Raw genomic sequence first — 16,107 nt, 5'->3', positions numbered from 1 at the left:
GAACAGATTCAGTGCATCAGTTCCTCTGTATGAACAGAGGATCCATCTAACTCAGCAGTGTCTAGTAGTATTTCAATATAGTCAATTAATACTTACCTTCTAGCACCTCTAGGATGAGAAACACGGGAAAGTTGTCCCTTTTTCACCTCCTTGGTGTACTAGTGTACTAATACAACAAAGTATATAGCATATCAGTGTCCTCATCAGCCCAGAAAAGTCTCCTTCTAGTGCAGGCACCATGAGGTCAGCTGCAAATTACTTTCCAGAGAGCATCCTGAGGACAGTTGTAAGGCTGGGGTGGGTAGCTTGCCCTGGGATATAGTTTTTCCTAGATAGAAATATGTATGTTTCTAGGATGTGTCAGATTGGCCAGGCATGCTCTGTGGAGATGCTCTTTGAACACAGAGAAAAGTACACAGACTTACAAGGATCCAGGGACAGGCTTATACTGCTGTTCTGACTGGGTTGCTTCAGATCTGGAAATCCCTGGCAAATGGTTGGCAGACTTGGATTTTTTCCCCACAGAGAAACTGTGTTAGGGCAGAAACCACAAGCAGCCCAGCACATCTGGCAACCATAAACCTGTCCAACTCAAGAGGTGTTATGAGTCTGTGTGGGCCAGCAGCCCAAGCAGGCTGGAAGAGGCTATGCAAAGGTTAATGGTATACTGTTATTGGGGACCTGGGGAACAGTCCTGTGTTCCTAAAACTAGGTGCGTGCCCTAGGTACATCCCAGCTATGTATTAGGGTGCACATCAGACACATGCATCTGTGGCCCTGATTTCCAAAAACGTTGGTCTAGCAAACCCAATTTGGCCCAGTCGAAACAGTCTGGAAGCAGGGAAAGCACAAAGCTCTAAAGAACCGCAAGGAGTGAGAGCAGCAAGAACCACTATTTCAGCTGATGTGGTGAAGTCTTCCCCTTCCTCTCCAATGCCTGTTCCCTGCACTCTTCTGGGCATGGGTACAGCCTGGTTTTGAACATGGTATGTCACAGAATTGCAAACAGTTCTGAAGAGGTGTGCCAGCATGTTGGGGTCTGTGCTGTGCCTCCTGAGACAATGCAAGCGTCCTAATGGGAATATATGAGAAGAACCTCATCTGCCCCGCTTCCCGCCAAGACTTTTTTTGGGGCCTGGTGCTGGTTTACTATCTCTTTTCTGAAACAAACACACACAAAAAAAAAGAGAAGGTACTGAAATTATGATCTCCACAGAGCAGATTTTCATTTGCGACTTAGTGACCAATTCAGGAACACACTTCTGATGTTTGATGATGAACCTAGATGCATCAATGCTTTCCTGATCTGGGTCCTTCCACAGTCACAATAAGCCAAAACAGGAGGTGGCTAGGGAAGTCAGTATCATTGTGAGACAGCAGTTCTTTCTTTTCCATGGTTAATTACAGAACTGTAATAGAATATGTATTTATTTATGTGAAGGAGGATGCTGTAATGGTGATCTATCAGAAGCTGTATTATCTGTGTAATAGAAGCTCACTTTGCAGCAAATTTAAATACTAACCACACTGATCATCACACTAAAGCTCCTGTAAGACATATTTCATTATCTTCCTCAAAGGGCATTTCAAATATCATGCAGCAATTCTACCTTACAGAGAGACTAATTAAATATAGCCATCTAGTTACCGTTGTATCAGTGAACCTTAATTACCCTGCAATCCTTTAAAGGTTGTTTTGGGAGACTCACTCTGATACAGTGTAAAAAGTAAGCAGAGTTTCAGATAAGTATTTCCCACCCACTGGGGACTAAAAATCCTATTATGTAAGTGGGCCTTTGGATAACCGCATAATTTAAATGAACAGGAAATCAGTCAAACCTATTTTTCTGAATATTTTTCATTTGTTTTCAAGCCACTCTGAACTACTCCAAAACTGCATTAAAAGGAAACTCATTTGCTCATATTTTTTATTCTTTTCCTGAGGGGAGAGGGAGGAGAAAGAAGCCTGAAAAAATTAACACAAGCACTGTTTTTACTTAGCTATGAAGCTACCAGAAAGGGTTTCCAAGGTGAGGTGTGCATTATAACAAACATATTCTCATAATCCTTAGAGGGCAAATAATGCAAGTGCAGTGACAAGATACTACAATGACATAAGAAGCTTCTCTGCACGAGATGTGCGCTTAATCCTTTGCTCTGAGGCCACTGTGGTTTCAAGGTGCTGTTGAGTCAGGAGATAAAGGGTGGAAAAAGAACCTTTACTGGCTTTTATAGTCACTTCTTTAGCCAATATGAAGAACAACACAGAGAAGCTCTGCTACAAATAACGGCTAGTTCTCCAATCTCAAAAGAAAGATGACTGCGATACAGACTTCAGAAGGGAGGACAAGTCCCTCAGAGAGAGCATCCCCCTTACCACACAGAATGGCACAGAATTAAGGAAGGGGATTCCTAAGGGAAAAGCATCACAGGACTTTGTCAGAAGAAAGAGGTTAGCACCCAAGGTTTTAGTTTACAGATGAGAATAAAAACTTTTAAGGATATGCATAAATACCTGTGCAGTTGTGCTACAAGGTACAAAAAGATCTAGCAAGAAAAAAATATCTTTGGCTCACATAAAACACTCCGTGCAGAGACAGTTATAGAAACTGTTTTGGTAATTTCTACTGGAAGTGAGATATTAAATTAAAAAAATATAGTCCTCTAAAACCCAATAAGCAGGAAAAAAACCCTAGCACATTCAATTCTAGCACAGAGGAACATCTTTCTTCAGTCCAACAATCTTCTTTTCAGGGAAAGAAACACATCCTACTGATTGAATCCACTTTGGCCATTCTCCCCCTGACTCCACACATACCAGTTCTTCCCAGAAAATGTCTTGATCCCTCCCAAAATTTGGAGAGGGAAAATTGCTAGCAAATACAATTAGTAAGCTCACCTATTAAGGCCACTGTGATTGGAGAAAGACACAATATGGGTACTCTCTCTACCACTCTAATCCTTTCTTTCTGTATGATTTCTAGGTCTTCTGAGCTTCCTCCTCATGGAAAGGACATACATGGAGGTTGGAGATGACTTATCCTGGAGTCTTCAGGGCACGCTTGAAGACAGGGGAAGGACAACAGATATGTTCTTGCATTCATTGAATGACATATTAGTTAAGGAGCCACACTGTGAGCAGCACCAATAATACCCCTCCACCCAATAAAACAAAAAGATGAGGGGCACCTTCATGTACAGCCCTGGATATAAGATAGCAACATCAGCTGAACCACAATATGAAAGTTGATCTAAGCTACTGAGAATACCTTCTTAAGATCAAACCTACATTTCCTTGCTTAATCTACTTTAAAACTCTGCCTTAAATTCAGCATAAAATTCTAAAAGAGGTAAAACACTCTGTTCCCAAAGGCAAACCATGCACAACATACCTTTCAACAAGGGAAGTTGGATGTACACTAGTGGCTATGGTACATTAAAGCTCTATTGCACACATAAAGCTAATCCCATAGTTTCACACAAGTGAACAAAGATGACCAAATGTGTTCCAATGTAGTGACAAAAAGTTATATGGGAGGTCAGATGTTTTGAGTGATGTTTTGCTAAAACAGCTCTGGATTTTACTATGGCTAATACTGTCACCATGTCCACTTCCTCAGTATATCCCTCTATCTCTTGCTGACAATAATCTTTTTCTGTTAGGAGCATTAAGGAAAGCTAAGTGCCTCCTTATTCACTACACTGATATATAGCTGATACAATGTTTCATTTTAGCAGACAGAGGGAAGAAAGAAGTTCTAAAGCAGGATATATGCCCAAAAAGATAAGCAAGCAGGTCCTACATTTTTCTCCCTCTCAACACTAGGCACTATAAATTGCAGTTGGCTACAAATACCTGTAAGCATTGCCAAAAGCCACAGAGAGAAATGTAACCTGAAGGAGCTATGATGAAGGAAGGAACACCTATCACCGCTCCTGACCTGTCTACCAGCCACTGACTTGGGTAATTGAAAGAACAAGTGCACATCTTTCGGAGCGATCCCTCTGCTGCCCACTCCAAGCCTTTTAAACTCATGCTGGTTAACAGATGGTCCCTGCATGCTCCTAAGGCTGCTGACACGTATCTTTAGGTATCTATACAGCCACTTAGGTGGGTACCTGCTAAAGTCATGTTTCTGCTGCCTAGGGCAGCATCGACTGTCAGCAGCTAAGTTTAGTAAGCCCTGCCATTTTTTAATGACATCACATGCCCTATGTTGCCTTAATCTTGGTGACTCTTTCCCCCTGGTTTCCTATTATTATACCATGAAGCCTGTTAACAAAAAGCTATATTCCATCTGTGTAATGATACTTCCCGACCAAACATTTTTGCCACTTTCCCCTTGGGTCTCCTTTAACACCGACAGAGCTGTTACATGCACTGCTTGCAGAGGGGAAAGCTTGCAAGGTTAGACCCCAAGGTTATTCAGCGATGCCTATCTTGTTCTCTTTTAGAAATAAAAATTATGTATAAATTAATTTGTCCCAAAAATTATTGTTTCAAGCAATGTTAGCAAATTTATCTCACAGAATGGTTTGCTCTTCTGAGCCTTGAGATAAGACTAAATAACAAATCCAGCCTCATTGATTTATTTTTGCCTTATAATTACAGGCCATTATTTAACAGGTTATTAGTTAACCCCACTTAATTTTTTATTATTAGCTTTGAAATGCTCCAAGATTTTGCCATGCTTCCACACAGAGAAAATTAAAATGATCAATTGCTTTCCATTTATTTTTTGGCTATTTCAACCTAGTAAGTAATTGTGATAATTTTGAAACAAACTTTTAAAGTTTTTTTTGGAAAAACGTTCATCACAACTGTGAAATCTAAAAAGAGCCTTCATGTACTGTAAGTCATAAGGAATGATGAACAAAGAAGGTGATAAGAAAAAAATAATTTGTTCATGAATGGATGAACATGTCAAATTGCTTTAAACATAAACAATGACTACTCATTAGCAGCTTAATGCAGTTTATTCCTAACTCTCCACCTCAGTATTTTCAATAAACCACCTTTACCCACAAGAACCCGAAGAGGACTCACTAAGCAGAGAGCTGGAGCGATCATTGCTCTGGGGAAGGATTGCCTTAATTGGGTTCATGGAAGCACTGTGTATATTACATAGCTCTTTATCAGAGGTCCTAAAGATACAGGGTGATCATTTAAAGCCATAGTTCCCAACTTACAGCTTTAAATGCTGGTATGGCAACTCTCCCAACCCGGCAGGGACAGCCTTTAAGAAACTGCAGGCCAACATATTGCTGCTGCCAGCATACGTAGCCCTGATAAACACAGGAGAATGGAAAAGGCGGCAGGAAAAGAGAGATGCCAACAACAACAACAACAAAACCCCACAGAAGGCAGAAGCTGAGAGCATCGCATGAGATATTCAGCTACCGACCTCTTCACCAGCAGCCCGCACAACATGACCTTTACGCCCACACGCTCCTGCAACTGAGGCTGAGCATGGGGAAGAGCCACTCTCCTCCAAACATTACAGATGTCTCGTGCATCAAGCATAGCCACATCAAGGTCTCGGCATTTGTTTCCAGCACTTCTCTAGTACCAGCAAACAGAGAATTAAGCAGAAGAAAAAAAGCTATGGATGAAAACTCTACTCTCATGACCTCAGCAAGGAAAACAATGGACCATTACAAATGTCTAATGGGAGTAATCTCTTTCTCAAGGAATACTGCAATACAACTATTAATTTCTCCTTTCATCCTAACTGGGGGCGTACTTTCTGTTCTGAGAAAGATTCCTATGGCTTAGTGCAAAGCTGTAGCAAAATGGGACTAGCTTGAGACAGCCTCTTTTAATTTAAGGCTGTTTCTGATGGCTTAACACTGTTGCAACACTTGACTGACTTAGGTTTTTTGACTGACTGAGGGAACATAGGAACATTTTTCCCAAGGACGTGCACCCCAGTCAGTTCTCAAATCTAACCATCAGTAGACTCCTTACCCTTTTATCCACCAAACAGTCATAAGGACACACAGGCAGACAAGTGCCACACTGAAAACAGGTCCTGCCCAATTTGTGGCATCAAGCTTGCATCAGGCTTTAACTATTTCCAACACTCTAGCAAAGAACTACATTTAGCCTTTATGAAATTTCCCCTCCATTTTAATAATGCATCAAGTATTTAATTTGCTTATAAACTATTAACCAGATGTCTGTCTGTCCAAGTACTGTAAGCATTAACCATAAAAATTATACGGCACCATAAATTATGCATAGCAAGGATTTTCTGATTAACTGAAATATGCGCTGCAGTTGTTACCCATCATAGTTAAAATGGCATGTGTCCATACAGTATATCAGCATGCAAACACTTGTCACATACTTCCCCTATCTTATGTACTTCATAACCAGAATGAAACCACGGTGAGTCTGGAGTGCAGAAGAAACACAGGCATTTAATTTTTCAACTCTGCCTCCCTATTTTCTTGCTGAATTTGCTACCCATTTAAATTCTTCTCTGGACATCATCTTCATTGTATTTCTTATAGATTGAATTGTAATTTCAAGATATAAAAATTATTACAAAGTCTGCAGTAACAGTAATAATTATCTTCTTTCAAATATTCAGTAATACCAGCTCCACAACAAAACCTAGGGAAGGCAGCCATGTACTGAGGGTCAAGCTATAGCGTCAGCATATCAGTATAAAACAAGACCACCAATGCATTCTAAACAATGGCAACAGAACTGCATGATTATAAATGGCTATTGCATGATTATAAATAATTTTAGCCTAAAAGTATTCTGAACGAAGAAAACATTTTTAGTTGACTATATCAACAAATCATATTACCATGTAAAATACATTAAATTAATATAATTAAAATGTTATAACTGACAGTTTTTGCACCTCATCCACAAGAGATACATTGTGATGAATGTTCGTCACCAAGAAAGCGTGAGTGCAGCCAAGTTTTATTTTGCTACAGAAATATAATATTCTACACTGATTCTATGGTCTAAAGTCTAAGCACAAGAAACATCTGCTAATAACACAATATTCATTAGCACTGACATTTTATGTTATCTGAAAACAGACAGCCCGGGACATTCTTTCTGCACTAATCACTTTTGTCATACTGCAAAAACTTACAAACTTGAAGACTGATTCTGAAGGCACTCACATGCCTAGCTGTGAGTATTACTGTGAGTAGTCCCAATGAAACCAATTAGTTGACTCAGAGTAATTAAGCATTAAAGCTAATTATACCTGTTACTGAGAATTAGGCTCTTTCTTTTTACTAAATTTTACAGCTAGTAATTCTGAACAGAGATGCCAGTTCTGACAATTTTATCAGAAGTTTTGGAAAAATGTATTTTCCTTAAATACTTGGTTCCAAGAAGAAAACTGTGGTTCCTGATGAAACAAAAAAAAAAGAAAGGATTATGCAGTGTCCCAGCTTGCAGGAATAAACTTGGTTGTGTTAACCCAACAAGCTCATCGAGCAAAGGCAAATATAGAGATAACTTCTTACTCGGGCAAATTCCACCATGTCAATTTTCTTGAAGAACCACCTTAGCAACAAAGCACTACGGCAGCCTTAAAACCACATGTACTGCAGACAGCTGTAAGAAGTATCAGGTCTGCATATTCTGATCCCAGAGAAAACATGTACCTTCCTTCCTTTTATCTCCCATCACGGTTGTTCTACAGCAATGTCGGTGCCATTGACTGCATGGGTATCAGCTGCCCCCCTGACCCAGAAAGGTGATGCCCATGTGCAGCGCTACAAGAACAGTTAAAATACAAAAGCTTCCTTTTAGCCAATTCCACCAACACATTCAGCATTCAGAGAAACAGATTTTGTATGATATTCCTCTTGCCAGTTCCATCATTCTGACTGACTATGCCTTTCCCTTCAAATTGTCCCCAATTGTATTTGTTAACTAAAGCCTGCATCAACAAACCCTTTTGGATGACAGCTGGTGAAGCAGGGGCATCTCTCCCCTTTACATGACTCGGAGAACCTGTAAACTTATTCCCATCTGGCACTCACTGAAGGTCATAGTCTTAAACCAAAGGTCTCCAAAGCCAAGCACAAGAGTTAAAACCTCAGTCGGCATTAAGGCCTTTTCCCTCAAAACAGACTGTTTACCTGCCGCATGCGATGCTGATACAGAGGCGCTTTCAGCCGCTCCATTTAGCCCTGGCGAGGGCCAGTTATCTCAAATAGTGTGTTCTTGCCACACGGTGGGTGGCATTCAGTTTGGAGACTCGATTTTCCTGGTGTGTGCACTCATGCTCCTGGGGTTGGAAAACAGCCACAAAATGAGTGACGGGCACACATCCTATCTCTAGTTATACCCCAAATTAAGCAGCATTAAGACTAATAGTCATCATTCAATTAACGTGCAGGCGCAAGTTTTGGTTACGCAAAGCCTGATGCAAAGGAGGCCAGTTCTTCAGGCCCTTTTATAAAGGTATTAAGAAATGCTTTGCCAAAACCGGTGATTTGGCTTCCTAAGTATGAGAGGGTCTCCATGACAATAATCTGAGGGAGTGATTAGAGCAGAGAGAGAAGGTGGCATTTTTCCAAGCATGCATTTTTACTAATCTTTCTCCAGAAAGAAATAAAACCTCCCACACATATTAGAAAGCCTACAACTGCATACTTCTCTCTCCCCCATTCTCTCGAGTCCAATCTTTTCTACCTGAAACCTTAAAGCCACCATAATTTGAAAGTATTTTTAAAAATATGAATATGCCCTTCAGATTACCCCTTCAACATCACTTCTAGTCTGTGAGCCCCATAAATCCAAAGTAGTTTAAATTCTTGCATCATTTTATGGATTATTTATTCTAATCATGAAACCATGCAGAATATATTATTATGGATATATGCAAACTTACGCTGGATAAACAGGAAAGAAAAAACACAACTCCAAACGTGGTAACATTTCAAATGACTGCAGAGATGATTAATTGGGTTAGTGTACTAAATCATATGTAAGGATGACCAGGGGCAAACTCAGAAACTTCAAAACAGATTTTTAAATCAAATGGTGGGTTTTAGAGAAAACTAAAAATGGATGGGATGGAGATTTCCTGCAGAAAATCCAGTCAAGTCATTTCACTTTATTTTCACCTATTTAGAATTTACCCACTTCAGCGAACTGTATAGATATTCTTTCTTATTTTACACAGTGACAAAATAAAGTGCACAACCTCCTCCTTGATCACTGCAGAAAAATGCACCGTACCCTTCTAGACAAATCAACATGTATGAGGCTAATACACATGACATTATCTTTCCATTAGAAAGGAAATTCATAGATCATTTTACTCTCTGAAAAGTATTCAGCACAGCTCTAAAGCTATATAACGGAACAAATACAGTGATACAAATAATAACAGTAAAGCAGCCTACCATGAAGGCTGTAAGAAGTACTAGGGCCAAAAAAAAATGTGGATGGTGCCAGGACAGTGAAAATGGAAGAAGCTTTTGATTTCAACTTTGTGCCTGGTTCAGACCAGGAAAGTTCCCGTGTATAAAACTAACAGTCACCCTTTGTATCCTGGCTTTCCCTCACCAGCTCTGCATCACAGAAACAGCCGACTATGAACATTTCCCAGCTCGCTAACATTTGTCTCACCCATTCAGCAGTTTCTGCCAGGATCCTCCTCCCTCTTTACACCCTATGAATTAATTCTGCTTGCAGCAGCACTAACACAGGCTGCCATGGTTTTTTTTCCTCTCACCAATATGCGAGTTATTCATCACTGCTTAAGAACAGTAAATGGTACCGAGTTCGCTTGCCTTTCTAGACGCAAGGACCTTTCTTCTACACGCATGGCAAAATTGTGCAGAGCCATTCAGTCCTTTCCCTCTCAGATTTCCTTTCCCAGAACACATTCCAGGAGAACACATGCCTCCGTACCACAAAGAGATAAAACAGATCTTTCATCATTGAAGGGAAGCAGAGATGTATGTTTCTACAGTCTGGCTCAGATCCCTGGCTGAAGTCAACAAATGACTTACATCACTTGAGGATCCAGCCACTTCAGTGAGATTACTGAGTGACTTCAGTACACTTAAAACCTGTGCTGCGCTTCAGGGCCGAGCGAGCCAACTGGGCTCCATAGCCAGCACAAGCTGCACCATCCATATCAGGTCTGCTCTATCATTACCTCTCTCTCCCCACCTTCAGAGCCCAGCTCCGGCACCCCTTGGGCCACCAACTTGTGTTCAGTTGCACCACTGGTGCACACTTTTAAGTCGGGGTGGGTGGCATATATTCACATTCAAAAGCTCCCCTTCCCTCATTTCACAGCATGGAAGCTAAATATATTCTTTCTGAAGGAACACCCCCTCTTTACTGACCCTTAGTAGAGCTTCTGCAGTCATTCTAGCCTTACACCTTCTCCAAGGCACTGGCTTGCTTTCTCCCCGAGTCTCCATTCCCAGGTTAAATTCTAAGTAGACAATCAGCTTTGTTCAAACAAAGACTGACATTTGGTGACCTCCCTGAACGATCTCAGGAAGGTCCCATGGCAGCTGAGATAAAGACGACTTCTTGCACCACTTAACAAGAAGCCACTCTGCTAGAATCAACTTTGCAGCACAGGACCGCAGCACAAAGCTTACTCGTTTTCGGCTAGGAAGAAGTAAGACTATCTGTATACAGAAGTACCTTCTTAGTGACTGACACTTGAAAAGCTAAAAGAGAACCTGAACAGATCAACTCGATGTGGTAGTCCCTCCTTCCCCTAACAAACATCGATAAAATTCTGACAGGGATTCCCCAAGCAGCTGCATGAAGAGGGAAGCAAAAGAAAAGCTCACACAACTTGTATCATTTAGTGAGAGTTTTAAGTCGTCCATTTCCTTATCAGTCATCACCTCTGCTAATTTATCAAGCTTGAAAGCCACCTACCATGCATTGCCATTTTGAAAGTATAATATTTTGCAACAGGAAGAATAGAAATCTGTCAAAACCTGTAATAGGTCAAAACCTGTAAAAAACACTTTGAACTTGTCAGCTGGCACAGGACCAGGAAAGGGATTATGCTATTGGACAACTGTCACAGATGGAGGCCCAAGTTTTCAGAAGTAATTTGGGATTAGCTTTTAGATGCCTGAATCAGAATGTTAGAAAGACAATTAGAAAACTGCTTTTAAGAAGATGTATATGTAAAGCCAAAGATGGACATTAAGAGCTGGGGCCATGCCAGATTGCTAATAATAATAATAAAAACAAAAGATCACCACCCAAAAGCAAGAGCACATTCCACATTCCTCTAGTGTCGCACTGGAGGAAGTCTTTCAGAAAATCAAAAAATTAATTTCTGTATGTGGACTGATTCAGTATCAAATATGCAAAAGGAATCCATATCTGTCTATAGTTTTATGATGTTGCATAGCTACATTAATTTTGGTAGAAGAGGTAATTTAAATCCTTTGGGAAACATTATCCTCTTGATATGAGCACATAACTCAGATTAATAGGATTTGCATATGTATAACAGTAGGAAAAATAACCCTGAGTTTGGAAAACAGCTTTGTATTTTAATCAGTTTGGGAATACCAGCAAAAAAACCATACCGGGGACAACTAATTGAACAGCATTTGTTAACTCATGCTAGGTAATAATTGTGAGTTAATTGACCAACATTTAGAAACAAACATAAACAAGTATATCTTGTAAAAGCAAACAAAGCAGAACTGTTAATATAATCGAAAGAGAAGGGCAGGTAGAAGTTGCACTGTTAATCACTTATAAATTGTGGGGTTTTTACAATCCAGACCAAATCTGTGCTATACCCAAATTGTATAATTGACTCTGTGTATGCAATCTCTCAGTTGTTCAACAATACAGATAACAGCAGTAATGGTTTAATTATACCTTACAGCTGAAGTAGATAAAAACCTGCTAGTTCTTAACTAGTGGTTGTAATTAAGAGTGGAGAAGAGCAGTATTCACTGCATCTGCTTATGTTTCATTAATAAAAATGGATTTTAAGTTCCAATACAGCAAAGCAGCTGCACGCTGCATCCAAGCCCTGACCGTGTCCTGCCAGAAGACAATGACTGGGGAATGCAGCTCGGCTTGTGGCAGCTGTAGGAAAAACAGCTCAGTAAGCAGTGGTTGAGCAGCAGCTGTAGATATGGAACGCACTAAACAGAAAGCAAGCGATAAGCATGTAAGAAAGAGGTTATTTCCTGTGCCCCAAGCGTCACTTTAGTTTTGACTGCCCCGACAGGTTGAAGAAACAGTGTTACTTTCTTTTTACCACTTTCCCTCTGCACAGGCAGAGAAATACGCCCACCCTCGTGCACACACGTGCACTGCCAACCCACGGACAGCGAGGGAGAGCAAGACGAGGCGGGACACGCAGCTTCCACCCCCGGCCGAGCGGTCGGCTACCGCGGCCGGCCCCCGCCGCGCCGGCCGCCGCTTCAGCACCAGGGGCGGCGGACAGCGCCCGCGGGCTACCGGGCGGCCCCGCCCGGCCCGGCCCCCCCCGCCACGCCCCGCCACGCCCCAGGGCGGGGGCAGCGGCGAGGCGGGAGATCGGGCCCCTCTGCCTGCAGGCCAGGCAGCACCCCCGGCACACCGATAGCGACCTGCCGCCTTCCGTGGCACATCAGTAACATCACCAGCAGCAACGAAAATGAAAAGCAGTTAAGTTTAGGAAGGGGAGGGGGGGGAGGGGGGACGGACTCCACACATACCCCCAAAAAATAAATTCAAGAACGTTGCGCCTCATAACTAAGAAGTTTCAAATGCCAACCCTGCACCACGCAGCATTACTAAGTACGAGCAAAAGTGGCTAAACAAATTTTCTAACAGCTGTTTCCTTGGAATGGAGAGTTCTCAAACCCAGGCTGCTTGGTTTCTGCTTTCTGAGCAAACAGAAGAGTAAAACCAACGGCTCAGAAATAAAGTGGGTACCAGTGGCACGTTTCACTTGCTTTTTGGCTCACTCACTCAATACCGGTTGCTAAGCAATTTTTTTTTTAAAGCTCAAAACTACTCACTGCCAGATGGATTAATGAAAACACACACTTGCACTACTTACAACATTTTTCATTTATATTTCTTGATACACCAGTACTGTTTCTTTTAATTATTACTTTTAAAGGAATTCCATTCCCAGGTTTGAAAGTAAAGACATAAATTAAAGAGAGCCAGGGAGAGGGGAGGAACAGAAAGAAGGCAAGTGTAATTATCAATTTTTTCAGTGGATTGCAGGAAAGAGGTACCTAGAGACTTACATATCCTCTGGGACTTGTAGCAAAGACAGCACGTCTAGCTCAGCATAGAGATGTGAGGCACCAGGTGACCTGAAGGTGCCTTGCTCCTAACTGGTTTATCTATTTATAACTACATGACATAACATTACCTGTGACAGCACAAGTCAATGCAGGGTTACTTCAGCAGTCAAATAACCATACGCAGCCTCTGTTTATTTACACCTTACGCACAGCGATGCTCTTTCCATTTTCAGTCCCAGTTCTTTAGAGCGGAAACCTGGCATCTGGCACTGTCTTCCAGCTTGTGCCCTGAAATGCCACCCAACTTACCTACAGCTTAGTAATTTTTAAGAACTCATGATCAGAAAGAAATAATAACCTGCCATATGATGTAACCAACCATTCTGTCAATGGTAAAACCAAACAGTGTATTAGCCATTACCAAGGGTGTAATTACAGCAGGGATAACGGGAGGGGGAGGGGAATCCATTCCATCCCCAAATGGAGGAAAAAACGCATCTCTGCCATCTCCAACTTTCTGCCAGCTGAAAGGGGGGAGGAGGGACAGGATGACTGCAGCATGGCAAGCAGCAACTCCCAGGCAGCTCTCTTCCCTTTACAGCTGGCAGTGAGCTGACAGGCTCAGCATCAAAGACTGTTACACAGTTGGGTCATTTTGTGCGCTGCTGCTGGGACAGAAGGGAGGCTGCAGTAGAGCTTCCTGGCTACAGATCCTCCCTCACGCCCACCCCATGGACAGAGGAAGTCTGGTTTGGTGCAGAGAACCAACATAAAGAACTTTCTTTTCCTTTGTTTTTGAGAGCAAGTAACCTCTGGTGTAGTTTACTGTTAACTGAGCACATAAGGAAAGAAAAGGTCAGGGAAAGAGGGGAAAACCAGAGGCCTAGTAGGGAAGAAACAGGACAGTCACCATGTGCAGGATGAACTGAAGGGGACAGCCGAAATCTCAAGGGAGCCATGAGGAAGAGGTGGCAGAGAGGAAGGAGCGGCAGTGGAGAAGGGGGACAGAAAGGTCAGGTAGAGACTTGCAGGAGGCTCGTCCCGATAACGGGCATGAGGAGGTGAATGTGGGGAGCTGGAGGTGCGTTGGTAGAAAGCATCAGGCTCTACACCCGTCGAGTCACAAAAAGCAACGCTGAGACCACAGGGGACCTCCCAAGACTGAGAAAAAGCGGACAACGCAGGTGCAAGTTTCCTTGCACTTTTGAGGCACAAACCCATCAGGGGAAGAAGGCAAAGAGTGAGAGGGGGAGAGGCGCGCAAAACGCCAAGAGCAGCGTCTCCAGGAGGGACACCAGAAGAACCTGGCGAGGAGGGGCAGACCAGAAGTCTTGTGGGGATGCGGTACCACTCTCCGCAGGCTGAGAGGCTGGTGCTTTGGGAGAGGGCAGGCTTCGAGGCGGCGAACCGAGAAGGGAAGCCGGCACCCGGCAGGGCGGGCGAGAGCTGGGGGAGTAAGGGCAGCCGGTCAGTGGGCCAAGGCCGGAGGAGGAGGCCGGGGAGGCACGGAGAAGCGGACGCCCCGGCAGGGCAGGGCAGGGCCGGGCGGCGGCGCCTGGGGAACCCGCCGGCGCTGGCGGGGGAGGAGGCCGCGGCGCCGGGGGCGGCCCCTTCCCTCCCTGCCTCCCCCGCCGGTCCACGGGCGGCTGTCAGCGAGGCGGGCGGCTGTCAGCCAGGCGGGCCGGCCCCCCCCACTCACCCCCGGGCCGGGCCGGGCCGTGTCTCACCTGTCTCGAGGTTGAAGGAGATCCGGGCCTCAGCGAGGTAGGGGGTGTCGCTCTTGGAGCGGACGCGGCGGATGGGTCTGCGGTCGATGTCCTCCTCGGAAGATGCCGCCATTAATGTGGGCACGGTGAGCAGCGTGGCCCGGCGAGCTGGCGAGGGCGAGCGGCGGCGCGGCCGGGCGAGGAGGGGGCGGAGGGGGCGGGCGGGGAGGGAGGGAGGCGGGGGAGGGGAGGACGGGGAAGGAGAGAGGGAAAGGGAGAAAGGAGCGGAGGGAGTGAGGGAGGGAGAGACACAGGGAAAACCCGTCAAGGATCGGCGGACGGGAGCGGCCGCGCCGGCCCTGCCCGCTGCCCCTGCCCGCCGCCAGCGCCTCCGCCGGCCGAGTCCCGCCCGCCCCCGCTCGCCTCAGAGGCGGCGACCTTCGCCCCGGGGCTGAGGCGGGGGAACGGAGCGGTGTGCCCCGCCTGCTCCCATGCCCAGGGGATGCCCGGGCCGGGCGTCCGACTGAGGTGCCCCCCGCCCCGGGGCAGGGTCCCGGCTGAGGTGGTTTTGCTGCTCGCAGGGGAGGGTCCCGGCTGAGGTGACTGCCGCCCCGCCCCCCTCCCCCCCTCAAGCATCTCGGCCTGGCTGAGGTACCACACGACGCCATGGGCCTGGCGGGCTGAGGTGCCACCCTGCAGCAGGCCTGGCACCTCCCGCCCCTGTCTTGGACACCCCGAACTGCTCTCTTCTAGCCTAGGGGTCCTAAAACTCAAGGCTGGATCGAGACTTGGTGGGAAGTCTCAAGTCCCTTCACCTCCTTCTCCTCTTTCCTTGGGTGAACCCATTAAGTAAACCAGAATGGTGCACCAGGCCAAGCGTTTTAAAATGCCAAGGGGACTGAGGAGCCTACGCTCAGTGTTTTAAATGACCCGTCACTTAAAGCTTGGAACTCGTATTCCTAAGTCGTTTTGGCAGGTCTCTGAAAAAAATGTGACCGTAGGCAAAAATCAGTGACTCCGTTCTCCAGCTGCAGACTGGGGACAATGTTTTGCTGCTTCTCCCCTATTCTGGCTTCTCTCTTTAGGAATCAACTCTTTATGTAGAAGTTGCCCTGCGGTTGGAAGCTGCCTGCCATGTTAGGGCTCCAGTTTCAGT

The 16,107-nt window shown here is 44.6% G+C and overlaps 1 protein-coding gene across 1 annotated transcript in view; it reads right to left on the bottom strand.

Annotated features, from left to right (window-relative positions):
- The window catches only part of PHACTR1 (phosphatase and actin regulator 1), a 292,025-nt gene extending 276,922 nt beyond the window's left edge, over positions 1-15,103 (bottom strand). The window contains exon 1 of the mRNA XM_049824013.1: positions 14,973-15,103. Coding sequence (XP_049679970.1) covers positions 14,973-15,084 — 112 coding nt within the window. The 5' untranslated portion in view covers positions 15,085-15,103. The remainder of the gene's footprint in view (positions 1-14,972) is intronic.
- Between the last annotated feature and the right edge of the window lie 1,004 nt (positions 15,104-16,107).

Source organism: Accipiter gentilis, chromosome 20, assembly GCF_929443795.1.
Source record: "Accipiter gentilis chromosome 20, bAccGen1.1, whole genome shotgun sequence".
NCBI lineage: Eukaryota > Metazoa > Chordata > Aves > Accipitriformes > Accipitridae > Astur > Astur gentilis.
Note: the sequence above shows the minus strand (reverse complement) of the source record. Positions and strands in the feature narration are given on the sequence as shown.